Source organism: Ochotona princeps, chromosome 9 (assembly GCF_030435755.1).
Source record: "Ochotona princeps isolate mOchPri1 chromosome 9, mOchPri1.hap1, whole genome shotgun sequence".
In the NCBI taxonomy this organism is placed as follows: Eukaryota; Metazoa; Chordata; class Mammalia; order Lagomorpha; family Ochotonidae; genus Ochotona; species Ochotona princeps.
In genome coordinates this window covers 64,503,736-64,527,701 of record NC_080840.1, presented here as the reverse complement: position 1 = coordinate 64,527,701, position 23,966 = coordinate 64,503,736, and the positions used below count along the sequence as shown (strand labels likewise).

The 23,966-nt window shown below is 45.2% G+C and overlaps 1 protein-coding gene across 1 annotated transcript in view; it reads left to right on the top strand.

The window, feature by feature from the left end:
* Window positions 1-292: 292 nt before the first annotated feature.
* The window catches only part of ZNF704 (zinc finger protein 704), a 233,648-nt gene continuing 209,974 nt past the window's right edge, over window positions 293-23,966 (top strand). Inside the window, exon 1 of the mRNA XM_004588074.2 lies at window positions 293-1,216. Within this exon, the coding sequence (XP_004588131.2) occupies window positions 716-1,216 (501 nt within the window). The 5' untranslated portion in view covers window positions 293-715. The remainder of the gene's footprint in view (window positions 1,217-23,966) is intronic.

Sequence of the window (23,966 nt, the reverse complement as noted above, 5' to 3'; positions counted from 1 at the left end):
TGCACATTCAGACGACATGCGGCAAATCTCTCCGTTGCAAGCTTATGACCCCGGTTCCAGCCAAGCCGATCCTCTTCTGTCCAGGGCAAAGAAGGGGTTCAAGGGTTATGCATTTGCCCTGGCGTCCGGGCCAGCCGCGTGGATACGCCAGGTTTTTGGAGACCGCGGGTAGGAGAAACAAATCCAGTCCGGGTTTTGTCTGCACGGCGGGGGACCGAAGGGCTGCAAAGAACGGCTCTTGGAGAGGGGGGCGGTGGAGGAAAACACACCGCACAAACAGCTCGCGCCCAGGGACGCTAGCAGTAGGCCCGGAGCGCGCGGGCGCAGCGGCCGGGGAGAGGCGAGCGCCGGCCCGGCTCGCAGCCGCATGGAGCGGAGCTCGGCCCGCGGCTCCCGGGCGGCAGTGGCGGGGGCGGCGCAGGCGGAGGCTGCAGCGCGCCGCTCGCTCACACCCACCCCCGCCCGCGGCCGCTGCGCCGCCCCGCCGTAGCCGCCGGCCGCCGGCGTCCCCGCGGGCCGGTCCAGCGAAGGCGGCGCCCGCGCTTCTGCAGCCACAGGCAGCTGCAAGCCCGAGGAGGCGGCTCCTGCAGCCCCCCTCGCAGCCCCGCGCCCTGGGCGGCTTGCGGCCAAAGCGGCCGGCGGGGAAGGAAGCAGAGGAAGCGGAGGTGACAAACTCTCAGGCGCGGCCCCGCGGCCCGCAGCCCCGCGCTCAGGCATGCAGGCGCGGCGTCTGGCCAAGCGCTCCAGCCTGGGCAGCCGCCGCGGGGGCGCCGCGCTGCAGCCGCCCGGGCCCGCACTCGCGTCCGCCAAGGAAGCCGCGCTGCCCGGGCTCCCGCCTCCTGCCCCGGGCCCTGCCCCGGCCCCGGCTCGGGAGAGCTGGAGGCCGCCCTTGCCGCCGCCACCGCGCAGCGCCGGGACCGGCCCCCCTCGGGCCACCGGGGCCGTCGCCGCCGCCTCGTCGCCGGTGCTGCTGCTTCTGGGAGAGGAAGACGAGGACGAGGAGGGCGCGAGCCGGCGGCGGCGGGGGCTCGGGCCGGTAGAGGAGAAGCCCCGAGGGGGCGCGGAGGAGGAGGATGACGACGAGGAAGACGAGGACGAGGAGGTGGTCGTCGAGGTGGTGGACGGCGACGACGACGACGACGACGGCGAGGAGCGTTTCGTGCCCCTCGGACCCTGCCGCGCGGTCCCCAAGGGCCCGGCCCGGGGTGCGCTGAAGGTGCGTGCGGGGTGCGGTGGCGCGCGCGGGAGCCGTGGGCTCCGAGGCGAGCCCCAAGCGGTGGAGGCCGGGGACTGGAGACCGGAGACGCCGGGCCGGGAGGGGTGTGTCAGCCTAGCGGCGCTGGCGGCAACGCGGGGCCGGGCGAGGGAACTGTTGATTTGCCTGCGGCTCGGGCCGCTTGCTTCTCCCGGAGACGCCGCGGCTCCTCCAGGGCCGGAGCGGGTTTATTGCCCCGAGAGGGTGCGGAGAAAAGGGCGCTTCTCCCGGGTGGGGTGGAGGAACTTGGAGATGGGACGCAGTAGGTGCGGGTTTGCGCCCAGTAGGGACGGGTGAGGCTGAGAAGCGTGAGCTAATGCTTCCTCCACCACCCAGACGGGAGTGTGTCCTGCTTATTTTAAGGGCTTTTTTTTTTTTTTTTAAATGAAGCCAACCAGCCGCTTCTCTTCCCAATCTCGCAGACTCTCCTACTCCTCCCCCTCCGCACCCCCCAGGAACTATTGCTGATGAGTTTCCCTCCCAGGGCTGCTGGGGCAACCAGGGAAGCCCAGTACAGCCAAAAGCAAGCCCTTGGTTCCCGCAAGCATTTTGCTGGCAGCTTTTGGCTTGTCCTTCTCCCCTCTACCCCCGCCCCGCCTCAGTGCTTAAACTCAGCCTTGTTTTGCACTTTGGGTTTCCCCTCCCCTTCCCCTCAAAATTGCAAATGAGAAGGGAGAAAAAAAAAAAAACAGAGAAAATCGGAAAATACGGGAAGGAAGGGATTTGGTGTTGATTGATAATGGATGTTAGTTTCGCTAAGAATTCTAGCGAAGTCCCTCTGCTCTGCGGCTCTGCGAGATCTTTCCGTTTTGTGTATCTTCAGGAGATAAAGGATTTATTACACAACCACTGGCTTACTTTCGGGCTTGCGATTGGACAGAGCACAGCATGTTGAGGTGCTGCACGGTCTGTGTTGCTAAGAAGTTTTGAGGGCATCAAGTGGGAAGCGATGGGAAGAGTTTTGTTGTTTTTGTTTTCCAGAGTGGTTCTTAAAATCAGCTGAGTGACTGCTTGGGGTTTGAGAAGCTATTGGTATTTTAATAAGAAAAAAAATAGGTAAACAAATGAGTTTAACAGAATTTGCCTTTTTTTGAAGAGTCTTTGTAGGCTCCCAAAGAGGTAGTAGGAGAAGGGGAGCCAGCTGCTCCAAACTTCAAATTTCATTTCTGAAGAAACCTTAAATATCAGCTGTTGGAATAGTGCACTGTGGATGTGGAAAGGCTTTTCTTTTCTAGACCACCCGGGAAGGGTCGGTCCCAGGAGTGAGAAGTTTTATGCCAGTAGTCATTTGGGGTGATAGCTTTTGACAGCTGCTTGTTGGAATCTGGACTGGGACCACGCTCATTACCATGGTCTGCTGAAAAGCCTGCATTGTGTGGCTACAGGATAGAGCCAGGCTTAAATTACGTTGCATGGTGTCAGTGACACACTGAATAGCAAGTGTGGTGTTTCCTTGGCTTTTTTTGGGGGGGGGTCTGGAAATAGTGCAAATGTGTCTTGTGACTGGATAGTGATTGTGCAATTTGTGATGGGAACATTAATAGTAATTTATGCTCTGTGATCAGATCAAATCTATACAAACACAGTAACTGGGGTGTGAGAATTCACATTCCCAGAAGAGATTATTCATCTCTCCAAACGGATGTCTTTTAATGCTCTTTCAAAATGGCCTTCATTTAGAGCATTTTAATTAATGTATGTGGAAGGCAGAGAGAGAGAAAAGGACACACACACACTTCTGAGCAGGGAGATGGCACAGAGACAATAACAAACAGAGACTGCCCACCTGCTGATTCACTCCCCTAATACCCACAGCAGCTGGGCCTGGCAAAGTTCAGATCCAGAAACTCAGTCCAGGTCTCCTAGGTGGGTGGCAGGAACCCAGACACTTGGGCCAGCACCTGCTGCCTCTCGGGGTTCACAGTAGCAGGAAGCTGGAACCAGGAGCTGGGATGGGAGCTGGGGCACTCCCTTTAGGATGTGTGTGTCCAGGGGGCATCGGAACTGCCGTGCCATACACCTGGCCCCAGCTCTGTGTTAGGACGCATTGGTTGATTTACAGCTTTGCTGAAACTTAGGCTTTTGTCCCTTTTTTTTCTATATTAAAGATGTCTTCAGATACTATCTGAAGAGATTTTCTAATGAAATATAATTTTACTGAAATGCCTATAGGAATGTCAGTGTCTTATATGTGAGAGGTCCAAGAGGCCTTTAGGCAGTTGGTGGAACCTATTTATTATAAAAAATCTAGGCATGGATTTCAAAGTTTTCACAACAAAGTAAATCTGTTTAATTTCAGTTTTCGATGAATTTTAACAAGTGCGCTTGTATATTTATACACTGATTTTTTTCAACAAGTATCTGTTGAACACCTACAGGCAACTGTTCTCAAACATAGTAGTGGACACCCTCCCGATGCTCACATCTAGTGAGAGGCATAATGGCTGTCATCAAATAAATAAATAAGCAAGCAAGCATGGCACTTCAGATTGTAATGTGTGCCAAGAGGGAAATCATGTCTTAGAAATTAGGAGGAAGAAGCGAGAGTGACTCTGCGGAACAGCTCTCTAAGGAAGGAATGTATAAACTGGGCTGTACCCCACCTAGCATGGGAGATCCCTCCAGGCAGAAGGAATAGCAAGTGTTGAGCTGGAAAGAACAGGTGGTGGGTGAGGCTGGAACTCAGTAGGTACCAGCTATGCCAAGGGAAAGCAAAGGTGGGCCTCTTCTGAATGTTGCGGGAAGTTCTAAGCAGGAAGGGTGCACAGGTAGGTGGTAGTTTTCAAAAGATGCTGCCGTGCGAAGTCCGGGGGATGACAATAGAAGAAGCAGGGGGACCAACTAGGTGGCTAGTACTGCCCTCGTATGGGGGCAACTTGCAGTCAGTGATGGCAGATGTGGAGTGAGAAAGGAGAAGGCCGAGGGACAGGAAGGGGATGAGGGAAAAGGGAGAACCCAGGATGACGCTGTGATGTAAGGCTGGGTTAATTGTGCTGTTTCCTGAGGCCAGGGCAACTGTGTTTTGGATGCGTGAAGTCTGCAGTGAGCATTAGCCACCTGAATGAATGCTATAGGTAGGCCAGTAGCTGTTGGAGGTGGAGTTGAGTGGGAGGTCTGAGATGAGGGTTAGCTATCTGAGTGAATGCTACAAGTGGGCCAATAGCTGTTGGATGTGGAATTGAGCTGGGGGAGAGGAGGTGAGGGCTGGAGCATCAGCACGAGGATGTCATACAAAGCCTAGAGATTGCAGATGGGGCCCAGCTTGGACTGAGAGAGACGAGCCTTGGGCCAGACTCCAGGGCACAGCACTATTTAGGTTTAGGTATGGGAGGACAGGCCAGCTGGGAAGGTTGAAAAACAGCTGTGGCCAAATAAGAAGTCAGAAAACTAGAACACAGGAAGCCAAGAGAAGTAATTGCAAGAAAAGAGAGGTGTAGTGGACTGTGTCATGAATCTGAGGAATGATGGAGACTTGTTCGTCTGGATGAGATCATTGGGGACTCACTGTCTCCTGGACGAGAGAAGTTTCGATGCTGGGAGCTGAGTACAATGGCCAGCTGAAGGGGACTGAGGATACAGGGACACATCTGAAAAAGTCCTTTGGCAAGTTTTGTTGGAAAGGAGAACAGAGAAAGCTCAGAAAAGCAGGAAGGCACTTTGGACAGACTTCGTTTAACTGGAGTACAGTAGATTCCAGGGTATTAACTAGAACATGACGAAAAAGGAGTGAATTCGCTTTTTATTGCTTTGTGGCAAATGATGATGCACTTTCCACGTTAAAACATTTCTCAGAGGCTGGCATTGTGGCTGCCACTTGTGACACCTGCATCCCACTGAACACCCTTTCAAATCCCAGCTGTTCCACTTTTGATCCAGTTCCCTGCTACTGTGCCTGGGAAAGCAGCAGAAGATGGCCCAGGTGCTTGGGCTCCTGCCACCATGTGGGAGAGCTGGGTGGATTTCCAGGCTTTTGGTTTTGTCCTGTTCCAGCCCCTGCCTTTGTGACCACAGTGCTGCAGCACAGAGATCTTTCTGTCTCTATTTCTCTGTCTCTCTGCAACACTATCTTTTGGATAAATAATTTTTCTTTTAAATATTTACTTAAAAGAAAAGCAGTTTGCAGGGGCTGGTGTGATACAATACTTAAACCACCTGTATCTAATCCAGTTTCCTGCTAACGTATCCTGGGAGGCAACCAATAATGGCATGAGTGTTTGCACCTGTGTCTCTCACAAGGGTGCCTGGATTGAATTCTGGGCTCTTGGCTTCAGCCTGGCCTTGTCCTGCCTGTTATGGGCATTTGGGGCATGAACCAGTTGTGTTTGCTGCTGAGTCTCACAAAGCTGCTGGCAGTGGAGGAGTTGAGTGGCTGCAGTTCTCATCTGAAGGTGTGACCTTCCAGGCCTATTCAGGTGGTTAGTAGGACCCATTCCCTTCTGCCCATGGGACTGAGGGTACTAGCTTCTTGCTGCTGTTACCTATAGGGGGCCTCGTGGGATCCAGCTCCAGGATCTCCCTCTTCCATCCCACCTCCCTGTCTCACACTCCTTTGTCTTACGGACTTCCTCCTCAAGCATAATGTACTGTAACACAGGAGTCATGCTCAGCATCTTTGCCATATTCTGGTTGTTAGAAGTGAGTCGCGCAGGTTCTGTCTGTCCTTAAGAGGAGGGAATTCTAAAAGGAAGTGAACATGAGGGGGTGAGGATCATGTGCAGTCACCTTAGGGAGGAGCCAACATGGAAAGAAATGGGGGAGATATGCAAGAAGAGAAGTCCTTGGAGGGGCCAGCATTGCAGGTAAAGCCACTGTCTGCAGTGCCAGCATCCCATGTGGAGATCAGTTTCTGCTTCAGCTGTTGTCCTTTGGATCCAGCTCTCTGCTCTGGTCTGAGAAAGCAGTGGATGATGGCCAAGTGTTTGGGCCTCTCCCATCTTTGTGGGAGACCTGGAAGAAGCTCTGGGCTTTGGCCTGGCACAGCCCTGGCCGTTGTGACTATTTGGGGAAGTCAATCAGTAGGTGGAAGATATTCATTTTCTCTCTCTCTCTTTCAAAAGAAAGAGGTAAAGCAAAGGAGAGGAGCGCAAAGGGGAGGGAAGGGAAGGAAAAAGCAGACCTTGAAAATGAATACAGCTAGAGCTATGTTTTCCTATTTGAAGGCTGGTTCTCAGCTCAGGCTGGGAGAGGTTTCCAGAAAGAGAAGGCGGCATGAAATGAGGTTTTGGGAGAGGAGAGCAAACGCGCCAGAGCCGGAGAGATGACAGAGAGATGGCAGAGGACGTCAGGGACCCTGTGGATTGTGCGTTTGCAGTGCAAGTCGTCTAGGTGTGTGATTTTCCTAACCTCATACCATGGTGTCATGCACAGAATAACAACAATACAAACATTTCTGCCTAACATTTAGGGAATGTGTACCATGACCAACAATAGTTGGAGTATATTTATGAATGTTGCTTAAACACACTATGTGTGCCTGAGTCAGCCATCATTGTTATCTGCCTGATTGTGCAGAAATGATAAACAGCTTAAAAACAACTGTTGAATGACAGGGCAGTGATTTGAACCTGGGACAGTCTAATACCAGAGTTAGAGTCCCCAGTATGACATTCATTGTCTCTTACAGAGAAAGTGGAGACCTGTTTTCCCCAGGGAGATGAGGTGGAGGGGGCTATCGTGTTGCCCCCTGGGTGAGCAATGGAAAACAGAGGCACTTGTTGAGGGATTTAGTGAAGTTGTGACTGATGATAGACAGCAGTCTAAGAACAATGATGACTAGAGGGAATAATGGCTAGGAAAATAGCCATCCACACCAAATACTTTCATTTTATTGGAATGTATGACTTGGCCACCCACATGGCCTGAGTATTTTGACTGCACATACTGATGTGGTGAAATATCATACTCTAGGGTGTGTGGCCCCAGGTAGGGTGCATGATCACACAGCTATGGCCTGGCCTGTGCTATGGTTCATGGAACTGAATAACCTGTAGTAGGGGATTTATATGTTCATGTACTTCCAGGAGAATTTGAGATGGCTGAAGAAATAGGGGAGTATGAGGTATCCCGTGTCTGAGGTGTGTTTCTTGAGTGTTATGAGAGGTAGCATTTAGGCTTTGATTAGATAACTGGAGAAACTTTAAAAACGTTTTATTAGGGCCCGGCGTGGTAGCCTAGTGGCTAAAGTCCTCGCCTTGCACACACTGGGATCCCTTTTGGGTGCTGGTTTTAGTCCCAGCAGCCCCACTTCCCATCCAGCTCCCTGCTTGTGGCCTGGGAAAGCAGTTGAGGACGGCCCAAAGCCTTGGGATCCTGCACCCACGTGGGAGACCCAGAGGACACTCCTGGCTCCTGGCTTTGGATTGGCACAGCTCCGTCCATTGCAGTCATTTGGAGAAAGAATCAGTGGACAAAAGATCTTCCTCTCGGTCTCTCCTCCTCTCTGTATATCTCTGACTTTGCAATAAAAATAAATAAAATCTTTAAAAACCAATTTATTATTACTATTATTATTATTATTTGAAAAAGAGTTGGGGAAGGGGAGAGAGAGAGGAAGAAGCCTGACATCAGTTGGGACTGAGTTAGGTTGAAGCTAGAATTGCACAATGCAATCCACAGTGTACTCCATGTAGGCGGCAGGGAACCAACTCTCAAAGCCACCATTGCTGCACCCTAGGTTGTACATTAACAGGACATGAAACAGAAGGCTGAGCAGAGCCTTCCAGAAACAAGGCATTCCTAGGTGAGGTGTGTGTCCCAAGCAGCCTGGTAGCAGCTGCACAAAGTGTCTTCCCCAGGAGAAACTTTGTTCTACATAGTATTTAATTTCAGAGCAAAGAAAGCCTATGTGTTAGGTGTGGTGTTCCCCCGCACACAGACCTCACATAAGAAGTACTAAATAACACAGTCAGCCATGTCTTAACTAGAGTATATTTTAAAGCAAGTGGACACTGGGCCTGCCCCGTAGCCACTATCTTGTACATTCCAGGATCCCATGTGGGCACTGGTTCATAACCAGGTGGATCCACTTCCCATCCAGAACCCTGCTTGTTGCCTCGGTCGGTCAAAGCGTTGCAACGCTGCACCCGTGTGGGAGACCCAGAAAGAAGCTCCTGGCTCCTGGTTTTGGATTGGCTCAGCTCCTGCCATTGTGTAGGTGAAGAGCTTGGGGAGTAATCAGTGGACAGAGGATCTTCCTTTTTGTTTCTCCTCTCTGTGTATCTGACTTTCCAATAAAAGTAAATCATAAAAAAAAAAAATCCCCAAATCTATGCATGAAAGGTTGCCAACAATTCTATTAAGATTTCTTCTATTGGAAATCTGGGGAAGAAAGTCCTTTAAATGAGATAAATGTCAAAGTCCCACTCTGTGTGCTCAAAAAATATTAATCACATGGGATTTGCTTTCTGTGTGCCAACCCTTCAAGGATGGTTAACACATCTATTAGGCTATCTTGTGAATATCAGATGACTTTCAAGGAACCTTTGGCAGGAACTATGTAGCAAACACTGAATTCCAATTTGCTAACAAGGATGTGTCTTGCAAATGGTCTGTGTTGGCTCCAGCGAAAAGCATCTGCTTAAGATACTAGACGACATTGTCATTCCCTCAGTTGTGCGCTGTAAAAGCTGGAAGGGAAGCAGCGATTGTCTGGTAATCCAGTACCCTCGTTTGCTGAAGGACTGACCCGCTGCTCGATGCAATGGCTTTGTCCAGCCAGGCTGCCAGCCTGTTAGAGGATGCCAGGATCAGTGTCCCTGTCTGCCAGCTATGATGAGTGCCCTCTTTTCTGGGTTATTTTCCTTGTGCCCAGGAGTAATTTGCAGTTCACTCCCTTGAAGTTGATGATGGAAGAATCACTGTTCTCCGCAATGGTGTTCCCTGCACACTCTTTTTGACTTGTGACTATGGAATGCTTTTGCTTCCCAAAGTACCCCAGTTGGAGGCAGCCCAGTGTGCCTCCAGGACCCTCTGTGAAGGCCGTGTGGGCCTGTGCTCCCTCCCTGTGAGATTTCCAGGGCCTTGACTCCTGAGAGGATAAGGACACAGGGGAAAGAGCTCCAGGTCATTGGGAGCCATTCTCCACAGCTCCAGGTGTGGGTCTTACAATGAGCTTGCCCAGAATACTTACAGATCCTCAAACTTTGTAGCGTAGCGTATCTCTGTGGCTGAAATAATTATGAGCTTTGAGTTTACTGTCTGTGTTTCTGCTTGTTCAAAGAGTTCTGGAATGTCTGTTGAAGGTGCTGTTTACCGTGTTCCTATGTACACGAGGGAAGCAACAGTGAACAAGGCCTGCTTCCACGCTTGAGGAGCCATAGTCCAAGGCTTTCCTGCCAGGTTGTGTATGAAGAGATTCAAAGTCCCTCTTTTGTCTGAATTCTTAGTAAGATCAGTTTAGATCTCCCAGAGACCTTACATGGCCACCATATTTTGTGATGCAGTTTTGATGTTTACTGTTAAAATCATTACAGTCGGGCTCGGCAGCGTGGCCTAGTGGCTAAGGTCCTCGCCTTGATCCCATATGGCCACTGGTTCTAATCCCGGCAGCTCCACTTCCTCTCTATCTCTCCTCCTCTCAGTATATCTGACTTTGTAATAAAAATAAAAAATAAATCTTAAAAAAAATCATTACAGTCATTCTATGAAGACTTGAATAGTTAGTAGGTGAGTTTGGATCACCGGATTTGGCGAGTAACTTGAGTTGTTATTACTCACTTGGTACAGTGGAATAGAACATAACATTGAAATTTCTGGTGATGGAATTAGAATGGTTGAAGTCTTGACACTTCATTGAAGACACGTCAGAAAATGCAGTATTATGTTTTATATCTAGGGAAAACTGGTATGTCTAGAATTGTGAAGGACAGTGTAATTTTCTGCTAAGACTTTTGCAATGGTGGAATGTGAACAATACAGGAGGGGTTTGTTCATGTCGTAGATGTGCAGCATTGACATGCAAGGAAGGACAACGCTGTTACCCATGCATGTGTCACAGGCTGATGTAGAGTGTGTCATCCCCCTGATGTCCCCAACCATTCACAGGGACATCCTTGCTTCCCTTCTCTCCTTGTCATCGTGAAGGTTAAATGAAAGTCAAATCTCCTGGCTTCAGACTAATCAGAGATGGCTATTCAAAGTGAGGGCATGTCAAAAATGCTACCATGCTGTAAATTCAATGCAACTTTTAGAAAAGCTTTGTACCCTAAAATATCATTTGATACATCCTGCAGACAGGATCATTTTAGTCTATTTATGAACTTCATTATGATCTTCATTGGTAAGATACAAGAGAAAAGGCCTGGGTCAAAGCAGGTGACCCAGCAGTTACTCCCTTTGCCACCCCTGTATTTCACAGCCTCTTGGTTCAAATTTGAACTAATCCTATTGCAAGTTCTGTAACCTTATGCAGTCACTAATGACTCTCTTCTGTATCTATAAAAGTGGAATAATCTTACTGTACCATTGGACACAACTATTGTCTGTGACCCAGAGAGAGACTTCCCAGAATTAAGCACAGATAATAGTTTATTTCCTCTCTGGTTGCAGAAAGGGATCATTTGTAAAATTGTGTTCAAAGATTCAGAAGCTTGCAGCCTCTCACCTGTTCTGTGCTCCCAAGCATTTCAGAGAGCTGCTTCCCGAAGGGAGTCATTCATCTGAACTCTCTGTGCTCTGTCACAATATGGGGTGAACTTTTATCTTCTCTTTGAGCTCAGGAAGCTGTGAGTCATTGATCTACTTGTGCAGAAAGGATGGAGACGTCCCATCGCCTATGTTCATCAGTCTGTTCAGAGGTGTAGCTCTTGCATTACAGAATCGCTGGTTATCATCCCGATTTCTAGGAAAAGCTTCCCATGCACATCAGATAGGCGTGCTGCCGTGTAAAGTGAGGTCACATTCCACCAGTGAGTTGCGTATGGCTGGCAGTCAACAAGGAGTGGTGTGCCCTTCCCATGTTCCTCCTTGTTGGCATCCTTGACTTTGTCATTTTGTTGGATGAAAAGAAAAAAAAAAGAATCACACTTTGTTCCTTGTGTGGTTGGACATGAGTAGCCCAAAGTGTAACTCTGAACTTGCATACCTTCTATTAGTAATAGGCACAAGAGAAGAAAAGTACTCTGATTGATCAGCCTTTATATATATATATATATGGTTTATTTGAAAGAGTTACAGAGAAGGAGACACAGACAGGTAAAGACATCTTCTATCCATTGGTTCACCCTTTACCCCTACCTCACCCAAATAGCCACAATGGCTGGATCTGGCCCAGGCTGAAGCCAGGAGCCTGGAACCCATCAGGTGGGTGGCAGGGTCCATCTTCTGCTGCTCAGATGCATTAGCAGGGAGTTGGAGCAACCAGGGTTTGAACCTTGGCTCAGATGGCATGCAAACATTGTAGGCTGTGGCTTAACTCACTGTGCTACAATGTGGACCCTGATTCAGCAACTTTGAGAAATCCCAGTTAAAATAGAGGTACAGATTTTTTTAAGCTTATGGAATATTTCAAACTTAGATGAAATTGGAAGAATAGTATAATATCCCTTTACCTATGGAGAAGTTACTAACTACATATGGCAAGAGCTTCTAAGAAGCTGGATATAGATTGTCTAATTATTGAACCACAGAGGCCTTTTTGTTTTCCTCGAGCACTATTTCTTTGGGATACATTTTGGAAAACACTGGGTTCTCATTCCTTTTCTCAGGGGGAAAGCCATGAATTGATGTCTCGTATGAGATAAATAACTACACCAGCGTTATTAACTAAATTTTCAAAGCCAATTTCGTAAGCACAGAGAAGGGTTAAAGCATTGCTAGTGGGTCATACAAGCTTCGAAATACTTTTTCTCATAGCTTCAGTATTGAGTTTCTAAAAAAAGCAGTATTTCATGAGATAAATTTTCACTTATACATATAACTGTGAATAACATCCTTGAGTGTGAGGTTGGAAGATTGGTAAAGAACACTACCTTTCCTGAAAAGTCACGTTCCAGGATGGGTTAGTGGGGTGTGAGAAGTGTGATCATAACACAATTAAGATGTGCCAAGGGAGCCGAAAATCACAAGGTGTTTATACCCAGAAGAACACATTGAATAGTCTGTTTTTAATGTTTTAAAAGAAAAAAAAAAAGATTGAAAATACCCCAGCATTGTGACGGCACAATTAAAGCTGTTTCCCACAAAGCCAGCATCCCATATGGGCAGCTGTTCATGTCCCCACTTCTCCATTTCCTGCCCGGCTTTGTGCTAATGGCCTGGGAAAAGCAGTGGAAGAGGGCCAAGTGTTTGGGTTCTTACCACTTAGATGAAGTTCCTGGCTTCACCTTGACCCAGTTCCAACCATTAAACCCATCTGAGGACTGAACCAGTGGATGGAAGATTTCTCCCTCTTTTTCTCCCTCTCTCTAACTCTTTCAAAATAAATTAATATGCCTTTTAAAAAAACAATAGCAGGCAACCTAAATGAAAGTAATGCAAGCATTCATGATTGACACAGTTTCTGTCAACAGCACTATGACTTTCACCAGTAAAGGGGGTTAAGTACTTATAAACGCTGGCTCTCATGCATAAGGACTCTTCATTGGGCCTTGCTCAATGGTTATTTTCATATTTCCCAAACTTGTAATGTGGTATAGTGACTAGAGAGCCCTCTTTGTTACTGTCATTTGCCCTTCTTAATACTCTTGCAACGTGGACACTGTTATCTTCATTGTGAAGAAGTGGGAAATAAGCCTCTGAGAAGAATGGGGTACTTTCTTTGGAAGTAAATACAAGTTTGAGGTAGTTTTATATCAGATGTCATAGATATTTGTCAAGCTGTTTCAGGAAACAGTTGGGATCAACAGATTTAAAAAATAATTGGATTGGTACCTAAGCAACAATGGAAATTTAAGAAGAGCAGAGACTTTATTTTGAGTAAATTATAAATTAAAACCATTTGAAATACAGTTTTCATAAGTTGTCATAAATGCTTTCATGTAGTGGGTACATGCTTTTTAAGTTTGTTGCAAGTGCTTCCCAAAGAACAAACTTCACAAATTTCTGTCAGTTTGGGTTAGGATCCAAAATTTAATTTAAAACAATTGTTTTTGTAAAATGTTTTCATTTGACAGGTTCACCTACTTGCAGCCCAAAACCAATCTAGCAAAATAGTAGAAAAGCAGCAGAAATATTAGAATAAGGATCTTAGAACTTATAGAAATGAATATGGAGAAATGTTTGAAGTAAAAAGGATCTATTTTCATTGTATCTGTATATCACAAAAGACTCAGCAAAGAAGGAGAGTGGACAGTTGAACATGGAACTCTATGTTAGGGTGGGAAAGAAGTGGTTGACAGTAAGGGAAGAGACACTGTAAGATTAAAATGACCTAAGGTAGGTTTCTGGGACGAGGGCAAGGACTACTATTTGCATTTCCTGTCCCATGAGTGCTTTGTGGGTGTTGAGGAGGTTCTCAGTATGTGCTTTGACCCATCTGTTGGCTATAGCAATTCTTCCAGCTATTTGTTCTTCTAAAACAGATTTCTATTCAGACACATCTTTCTGAACTGCTTGTATTGATTTTTTGTCACTTGAATTTTTCTTGCAGTCAGCACAGAGAGTGTTTGGAAAAATGATTCTTTTCTTTAAAAAAAAAAAAAGGAATAGATTCAGCGTTGTTTTAATTGCTGATAAACCATGCCTATTCTGTTAAAGCTGAGATACCTCACAGCTCTTGTTTAAGTTCAATGACAAAATGAGGGTCAGATGGTTTTAATTATTTTTTAGCGATTTCATTCAATTGCATGGTTAGTTTCCAGAACATATCTTCCTGGAGCTGTATGCTCTGCCAACTTCAGAGATACCCAGGAAAACGGTTCCTTTACACATTTTCAAGGGGGAACTAGTAACTAGGGGTGGTAGTGTTGTGTTATTGAGGGAGGAGAAGATTTGGGAAAGGAGAATCAAGGGTTGCCAAGCAGACCTCCCATGAAGGAGATGTTGAGAAGGCTGAAGCTCAAGGGAGAAGACAGAGCTGAGGACAGAAATTCGAAAGACACGGATTCATAGTATTTAAAGTGCTGAGATTGGCTGAAAATACCTAGGGAGATGGTATAGGTAGAGCAAGGAAGGTTACAAAAAACGAGCTCCGGAATACTTCACACTTAATGCTCCATCTGTTTCTCCCTCAACAGCTTTATTGTGATAATAATTCACGTCGCATAAATCTCTCCCTTCTAAGATACACAATTCAGTATTGTTTAGTACATTCACAGATTTGTGTAGTCATTACTGTCATCTAACTCTGGAGCATTTTTGTTGCCCCTAAAATAAACTGTATACTGAGGAACAGTAAACATGCCATGCTCACTTGTGTATAGTGTTTTACATTTTTTAAATGTACATCTTTATGCATTCAGTGTGATTTCCCAGGAAGAAAAGAAGGGGGGAGATAGAGGGTTAACATGTGTTAGAAAACACTGGGGGAAGTGAGGGGAAGGAAAAATTCAATAGAGCACAACTATTCAATAGTGATGAGGTCATTGTAGCCTAAAGGATTTCAGTCTCCTGTGGTTCAAAAAGGAAAGGAAAGGAATCATGGACTCCTAGAACAAACCCAGCTTCTTAATTCTCTCCCTTACTATTCTTCTGACATTCAAGATAACGCTTTGGTTTCTAGCAGCAAACATAGATTGCATGCAGTCTATATCTTATTAGGTAATTAGGGGGCTATTTTGACATTAGCTCTTGCTTGCAGCAGCAGAAGAGTTGCTGAATGAATGGGATCGACATTTTTCTTTCCTTTCTTGGACTCTCCCTCCACATTCCCATGGAATATATCAGTATATTATATTTACACAAACTAGACCAAGGAAGCAATTACCAAACCAGCAACTCATCAAGTTCTACAGACCTCAGATGCATCAGAAAATTAGAGGGAGTAGGGTTTAGGGGAACCACTTGGGGTGGTTTTTTTGGTGCCAGTAATGGGCACGTATCACCCAATGTGTTTTATTGTCTTTGCCGTGTTTAAGCAGACAGTGGTCAACACTGTACGTTGTCCATAAACCTTCCTTTGTCTATCAGCTAGCTGGACACTGTTGTCCCCCTGTAACTGAGGTGATGCCTCAGCTGACCTTGGCACCGCAGAGGAGCTCTTGGGTATGGATTTCTTCTGGAAGACACATGAAAAGCAGTGTTTTGAAAGATCAAGCTTTCTAGTTTTTGATCAGATATACATGCCTAACAGCATGTGAGGGGGCACAGCATTTCATTATTAAAATCTTGTGTACCCAACACTGCCTTGAAAATGTTAGGCAAACCAACAGTATGTCTAGGAGTGTGTATGTATGCAACACATGCCTCCCCAGATGTGGTATGACTTAGCCTGAGAGAGTGAAGGGGAGGCTTTCATGTGTCAAATGAGCCAGTATCCCAAGATTAAAGGGTTGGGTTAGGAACCCTTAACTGTGTACATGTCCATATAGACGTTCACAGAGGGCCAGCATTGTGGTGCAGCTGTTTCAAATCATTATCTGTGACCAGGCATCCCACATCAGAATGCCAATTTGAGTTCTGGCTGCTCCACTTCGCATCAGGCTCCCTGCTGGTGTGCCTGGGAAAGCAGTGGGAAATGACCCGAATGAGTGGGTTCCTGTCTCCCATGTGGGAGACCTGGATGGAGTTCCTGGTCCCTGGTCCCTGGTGCCTGGCTTCAGCCTAGCCCAGACCTGGCTGTTGCAACCATTTGGACAGTGAACCAGTAGACTGAAGCTCTCTCCATCTCTCTCCCCTTGTCTTTCTTTCTCTCTTTGTCACTCTACCTTTTAAGCAAATAGATCTTTAAAGTTCTGCAGTAAGCCAGCCTTGATGAGGCTGAAGACAGATTCAGGAATGCAACAACATGGGTCTTCATGTGGGTGACAGGTACCCAACTACTCAAGCTGTCACTTGGCTGCACATTAGTTGGAAGCTGGAATCAGGAGTTGAGCTGAGACTGAACCCCAGGCACTCTAATACAGGTTATTGGCATTTCAGGCAGTTAATTGTTTTGTCATATACCTGCCCCTACACTGCTTTTTAAAATTTCTTGTTCTTTCAGGAACTTTTTGACACACTCTCATCTGTATGAGTGTATATATGCAGACAAATACACAGATATACATACGATATCTTTGTAACTGTGTCTTTTTTTTTGTTCAGACATTTTTCATCATCTTTAACTGCTTTTGACTTATCTTTGCCATATTCCTGTCTGGCTCATTTCTAGGCATCTGGGAGAAAGAGGCAAAAATCACAGTTGTCCTGTGAAGTTAAAGGTACAGATTCCCACCTGGACAGACCTAGAGCTGCGGCTGCCCTGCGGGGATCAGGACCTCTCAGACTGATATTGAAAAATGTAGTCTCAGAGTACTTATATTAATAAAAATACAGAAAAAAATGGAAGGTACACGACAGATATCATTCTTACATAGCTGCTGCTGTTGGCACCCTCTGGGAAGTCACCCTTCATGTAAAGTTGTAAGAGGCCATTTTGGTTTGTAGGTGAGCTCATTTTTAAGGCTCATTTTTAAGGCTATCACAATCTATCACTTTTGGGATTTTTTTTTGTGCCTTTTGTAGTAGTGGATCATGGTGGAGTAAGGCAGAGGAAAACCTTCCCCTGCCTAGATTCCTTGACACAGAAAGTTGTGACATTGTAAGTCTATTAGTCTGTCTAGCTCTGTAACCCAAAACCTGAGATCAAAGGTAAACTGGGATATTTCATCATGTTGACTTGTAACTGACCATTTGAAGTCAGTGTATCAAGAAGGCATAAAAATCTTAAATCATTTATGCACCAAATAACAGGGCTTCTTAGTATTTAAAGGAAATACAGAACTCAGAAGAGATATAGAAAATTTCATAATTGTAGTTGGATTGCTAAGTACTCTGTTATTTACAGACTTGGTAGCAAACATGGGAAGAGTATAGAATATTTGAACCAGATTGTCTGCCAACTTAGTGTAATTCGTGTTTAAAGAGTACTATGCTGAACAATTTAAAAACAAACATTGCTTTAATTTGTTTTCTTTGAGCTTTTCTGGAAAAATTATTTTATTTTGATGTTGTTTACATAGTTGAGAAGGATGTACGCCTTTGTGGACCACTGATTAGGGTGGGGAGGGTCAAGGCACAGGGAAACTAGATGAGACAATTGCTTCCAGTTTTTTCCTCCTGTGTGTAGAAGGGTGTAGTTGGGAGCGGGTGGGGGTTACTTGCAGCAGCCCAACTGCATCAGTACCTGGGGTAAGGCATGGCCACTTGATGTCATCCTAAGATCCCTGATGTGTAGCATGGTCGGGGAGTATTGCTTAAGTGCTTTTGATAGTTCTGAGACACTGTTGATTTCCTTGTCCCAAGGATGAGGAAATCCTTCCGAGGTTTATTGGCTGGCATAGTCCACCTCAGAGTCTCTACTCTCCCAGATACTTGCTGTCAAAGCTTGGCCAGGAGAGTTGTCAAATTTGTTCTGCCCTCTTTCCTCTGATGTGGTATATGCTAGGGGGCATAAGAACCAAGTCTCAGTAAATTTCAAAGGATTCTGATTATATAGAGTATATGCTTTAGCTGCATGGCATGACATTAAAAAATCAGTAACAAAAATTTACAACCCCTAATATTGAAAAACAGTCAATATTTTCCTAAATAATGGATTGGATGAAGAAGAAATCACAAGGGTAATCAGAGAATGGCATTAGGAATAAGCATTTAAAGTAGCTGTTAAGGTGCCCATGTTCCACATAAGAGTATGTAAATTTGTTTCCTGCCTCTGGTTCCTGAAACCTTTTATATTTCTTTTGATGCATATCCTGAAAGGCAGTAGTAGTGGATCCAGTATTTGGGTTCCTGCCACTCACGTGGAAGACCTTCAGTTCCCAGTTTCTAGCTCCCATTGTAGCCCAGCAGTTATTACAGGCACTTGGTTAGTGAACCAGCAGATGGGAACTGTGTCCTTTTTCTTTGTGTGGTGTTTCTCAAATAAATAGAGGCAAATTTTGAGAAAGGAAAGTAGCTTTAATTGATCGAAAATAGAAATGCTTCATATTGAAGGTTATGCTTAAAGGGAAGGATAAAGCTGTTAAGTCAGTGATTCTGTCTTTTAGTCACAGAAGCTAGAACAAGAGGAAGAAAGAAAAAAGACAAGATGAGTATTTTATAAAATTAAAAGACAAGCCGGGTTGTGTGCCAGTGTGGCAGCTGAAGCCCACCCTGCACCTATACCTGCTAGGCAGCGCTGGGAAGAACTTGCTGCACTACACAGGCTGCCTGCCAGGCCTGGCCTCACCTAACCGGATCATGTGCTCCTGTACACTAGACTAGGGACAGGCCAGGACGGGAGCTGCTGAAGGCTTATTTGAGATTTGTAAAATGGCTGTTAAGCCCTTAGCTCAAGCCAGGCCAGCTAGTCGCAGGTGAGCAGGAGAGCTGGGATGGGGTGAGTTAGATTGGGGGACCCAGAGGTCCTCTCAAGATGAGGTTGCCACACTTGTAAACACATGTGAGAGCCAGATCTTGGGGCTGGTCTCGTGTTGGTTCTGAAGGGGTGCCCCTGTCAGGCCACTGTAATCACCTTTGAGCACTGGGGTCCAGCTGGCTCAGGATGTCAAGCCTGACACATAGTATTGTTAGGGCCGGGGGTGAACCATTTGAGGGGAGATAGAGGATTTTTCTGGGTCGGCCCATTGCACCCATTGGTATGCATGGAGATTGGGGCTGGGGATGGGCTGACCATACTGCAGCACCTCCTGGCATGTGCATGTGCCAGGCCTGAGGGAAGGCCTGGCAGAGGTTCTTAGGGCTCTCCCCAACTAGGCTGCAGCACCCACTGGTATAGGCTGGGCTGGGTGCTGCTAGGTCCTAACACCCGCTGGCACATATGAGATCTGGGACTGGGAGGAGCAGGCATGGTAAGGCTTCCTGTAGGTCTCCCTGACTAGGCCGTTACACCTGCCAAAACATGCAGGAACTGGGGCAGAGTGTCGGGTTGGCTAGGCCAAGCTGCTGTACCTGCCAGTGCACGAGAAGTGGGTCTGAGAACCAGTCCAGTAAGGGTCCTTTGGGGTTTCCCCAACTAAACCACTCCACCCAATCCCCAACCTCAGGGGACATCACATAGATGGGTACAGCCATGGAGAATGTGTTACAAACTAGGCTGCCTCCTTTGCAGACTTCCATGCAGGGATTAGAATATACCTGTATACATATAAAGACAAGCAGCCAGATCCTCTAATCCAAAAGAAGTCAGGTACCTCATTGAAGTGCGGGGGGGTGGGAGGAAGCAGGTTGAACAACACAGTAGGCCAAGTTCTAGGACAAGCACCCAAGTCAATGGACACACTGAGGAAGATGTGGACAGTTCCAGGCCTTAGAAGTATTTCTCAACTGTGGTACAAGGAAGCTAGCAACATCTCAGCACAGTTAAGACCACTCAAATAACACCCTCAAGACACTCTCCCCCCATCAGGGTCCCTAAGGTGATATCAGAAGGCTACTTCTGTCTGGTGGCAGTGATGTAATCTGACAGCAAAGAGCTGTGCACTGTGTTCCCCAGCTCTGCTGCAGACACAGGAGGGAAGGTGGAAACTTTCCTCTCGCCCACTTGCCCCACTTCCTCTTCCTCCCCTGTTCTTGTCAGTGGCCTGCGTGGGTCTGCAATTGCTTCACCTCTGTAATAAACATTAACAAAGTAAATAAATTCAAAAAATAAAAGCAAAATGCATGAAGAGAAATCTATGAGGCCAAAAGCTGATGCCTTCAGAAAATCAGTAAAATTAGTTAACTTTTAGTTTTATTGATTTTAACAAGAGAAATTACAAATTGAATGAAGCAAATTGAATGAAAGGGTATTACATAAGATCCTATAGACTTTAGAGGGATAATTAGGATTTAGTAATTTAACTAGTAAATGATTTCATGTCAGTACATTTTATGGTTTGGCTGAAGTGGGCAAGTTCCTTTAAAAACATAGATGAACAGAATTGACCACATGAACCTTTCATATAGAAAACTGTCGGCCTGGCTGGCTTCACTAGTGCAACCCATACTTAAAGAAGTAATATAAATACTTTAAAAAGAAATAATAAAATATTATACTTTATAAGGCCAACAAAACCTTGACACTAAAACGATTTAATGGCATTATAGAGAAATTTATAGACAGAATGTGTAGACAAAAAACAACAAAATATTAGCAAAATAAATGTTGTATAAAAGTATGTAGCATATTATAACCAAAGTTTTCTTTTTTTCTTCAAGAAAATAAAAGTGTAATGTTGATTAAACTTGTTGTAACTTACTATAGTAGTAGATTGAGTGGAAAAAGCCCTGTAACTATAAATGTGGAATTATAAGCATTTCAAAAGTTTATCACTTGTCCATGGTTTATAAAGAAAACCACAAACCTGTCATCAAATTACAAATAGGATGGAAAATCCTCAAACTGAAATCCATACCCATGGATTCTGTATTTGTGGATTCACCAATTGCAGGTTAAAAGTATACGAAAAAATTGAATTCATATTGAACATGCAAACAGATTCATTATTCTCTAAATAATGTAATATGAGAAATCTACATATCATTTACATTATATATTACAAGCAATCAAAACAGCATTTGAGGTATACGGGGTTGTATGGAAATACTACGTTTTATATAGGAGACCTTAGCATCTATGAATTGTGACCACCTTGATGGGTCTCAGAACAAATTCCCCCAAAATATCAAGTTATTGTTATAATATGCAAGACACCTGCAATTCACAGAATACTTATTAGTGAAAGATCCTTCCTTCCATCAATAGCAGGTACAAGGCAAGGGTGTCTACTTCAACTCCTTTTTTGAACATTATGCTAGAGATTATAGTCACTGTGATTATGCAGGAAACACAAATTGCAGGCATAACTACTAGGAGAAAAAAAGGTAGAATGAAATGAAACTTTCTATTCATTTTTTCATTTTTTCAAAACATTTGATTTATTAGAAAGGCAGAGAGAGAAAAGGAGAGAGAGATGAGACATCTTCCACCTGCCGTTCACTCCACAGATGGCTTCAACAGCTAGGGCTGAGCCAGGCTGAAGCCAGGAGCCAGGAGTTTCTTCTGCATCTCCAGTGTCTGTGCAGGATCCCGAGAACTTGGGCCAGTTCTGCTGTTTTCCCAGAGACGTCAGCAGAGAGCTGGATTTGAGGCGGAGCAGCAGGAGACTTTACCTGGCACCCATATCAGATGCTGGCATCACAGGTGGCAATTTTGCCCAATACGCCACACTGCTGGTCCCAGAAGCTTTCTGTTTGTACATGACATGACCTTATATACAAAAATATTTAGAAATCAACAAGGCTACTTATGTTAAATAAGAAATTACCATTTACAGTGGTATTAGAAGTTGAACATTTGGGGATCAAACTAATGAAAAATATACAAAAGGGATGCAAAGTTTACAAAATGTGGATGAGCATAATTAAAGGTGACCCAAATAAATGAATTTATATACCATGTTCAGTTAGAAAATGATATAGTTAATTTGTCAGATTAATTTACAGGTTCAGTATCAACCTCAGCATGAGTTTTTCTAGGAATTGATACATTTACCTAAAATGTGTATAAAAATGCAAACATAATAAAGCAGTCACTCTAATGAATTGGAGAGCTTACTTGATTTCAGGATTTAGAGTAATGTGAAAGCAGTGTACTACAAGTGTGATGTGCTACAAGGACAGTTGCCTGGATGGATTCATAGATTGATTCATTCAGTAAAACAGAGCTCCAAAATAGAGCCACTCAAAAAAAAAAAAAAAACCCTCAAGAAATTCAGTGGAAAAATGTTTTCAGTTAATGATTCTGGAAGAACTGCCCTTGTGGAGGGGAGGAAAGCCTCAATACATCTGCATTGTGCTATACACAGTGGTTGTTTCAAAATGGACCTTAGATATACATGTAAAAATAAAAAGCTTATCTTTTTTTTAAAGATTTTATTGTTATTGGAAAGCCGGATATACAGAGAGGAGGAGAGACAGAGAGGAAGATCTTCCATCCGATGTTTCACTCCCCAAGTGAGCCACAACAGGCCGGTGCGCGCCGATCCGAAGCTGGGAACCTGGAACTTCTTCCGGGTCTCCCACGCGGGTGCAGGGTCCCAAAGCTTTGGGCTGTCCTCTCCTGCTTTCCCAGGCCACAAGCAGGGAGCTGGATGGGAAGTGGAGCTTCCGGGATTAGAACCGGCGCCCATATGGGATCCCGGGGCGTTCAAGGTGAGGACTTTTGCTGCTAGGTCACGCTGCAAGGCCCAAAATATAAAGGTTATTAAGCTTCTGAAAGAAAACAGAGCAGCATATCTTTACAGCTTTAGGGGAGACAGAATTTTTGGACAGGAGCTAAAACAATATAATGAAAGAAAATTATGGATAAATCAGTCCTTGTTGAAAGTAAACAGTTTTGATCATCCAAAGATACCAAAGAAGATTTGATGATTTGAGTTCACTATTAGGTCAAATAAATAAATAGATGAAGTGACTGTCCTCTGCTGTCCTTTGTTTCTGGAGCTATACAAGCAGGCACAGAGGGGGTCAGTTTGGCCTAGTGCCTAGGATTTCTGCTCAGGTGCTCCCATCCCATATCAATTGTTGTGTTTGATCCCCAGCTCTGGCTGTAGCTTGTACTACTGCGGACCTTGGAAGACAGCAGTGGTGGCTGTCTTTATGCCACCTACATGGGGGACCTGGATTGAGCTTCAGCCACTGCTTTGGTCTGGCCTCAACCACTGTGGGCGTATGGAAAGTGAACCAGTGGATGAGAGCTCTCTCTTTCACTGTCTCTCTCTTTCAAATAAAACAAAAACCTAAACAAGTGTTCATTTGGTGCTTAATCTGTACCAGCCACTTCTCTGAATGTAACAAATATGTTCTTGAATAAGAAAGTCATGTTCCTGCTAGAACATGTGGTTAAGTGTAAGACAGTCGGCTAAGCAATTATAGCATGAGATGACATTGGCAAAGATGGTGAGAATGCAAGACGCGTATTCTAGTCTTCACTGTAGAAATGTAGAAGCCTGGCTGAGGTTAATAATTTGCTAACTTGCAAAGCCAGTCTCAGTTCAAATCTGCTGCCTCCAACCCCCTCACCCTGTCTCTTCTTTTCCTCTCTCTCTCTCTTTCTCTCTTCCTCTCTCTCTCTCTTTCCTTCTCTCTTTTTCTCTCTTTCTTTCCTTTCCTCTTTTTTCTTTTCTTTCTTCTTTTTTTTTAAAATCAAACTTCTGTGATTCTAAGCCAAGAGAGTGCAGCTCTGAACTTTTAATCACTAGAACCTGGTAGTAATATACTCTGCTTCCTGTTTACTGTGAAGAGAAATGGGATTGTAGAGGAAGCTGTCTCACTAGCCTTGCTTGATAGTTTTTCAGGCTTTGCTAAAACAACATCAAAGTTAGGCCAGTGTCTCTAATTGTGTTCTTTTGCTCTACTGCACCTGGTGAGTCGTGAGCCCTCTTGGCAGTCCCTGTATTCTTTGCTTTGCTGAATATTTTTAGTTTGTCTTTTAACAAAAAGTTGGTAAAGTTGACAGGAGGCCACTGGGGAACAGAAATAGAGAAAAATATATGGGACGTGGAGCATTTAATGAGGCAGAGAAGCCTTACTTTTTAAGGTAAACATGAAATGGGAAATGAATGCGATTGTCCTACTTTTTGAATTCGGATCT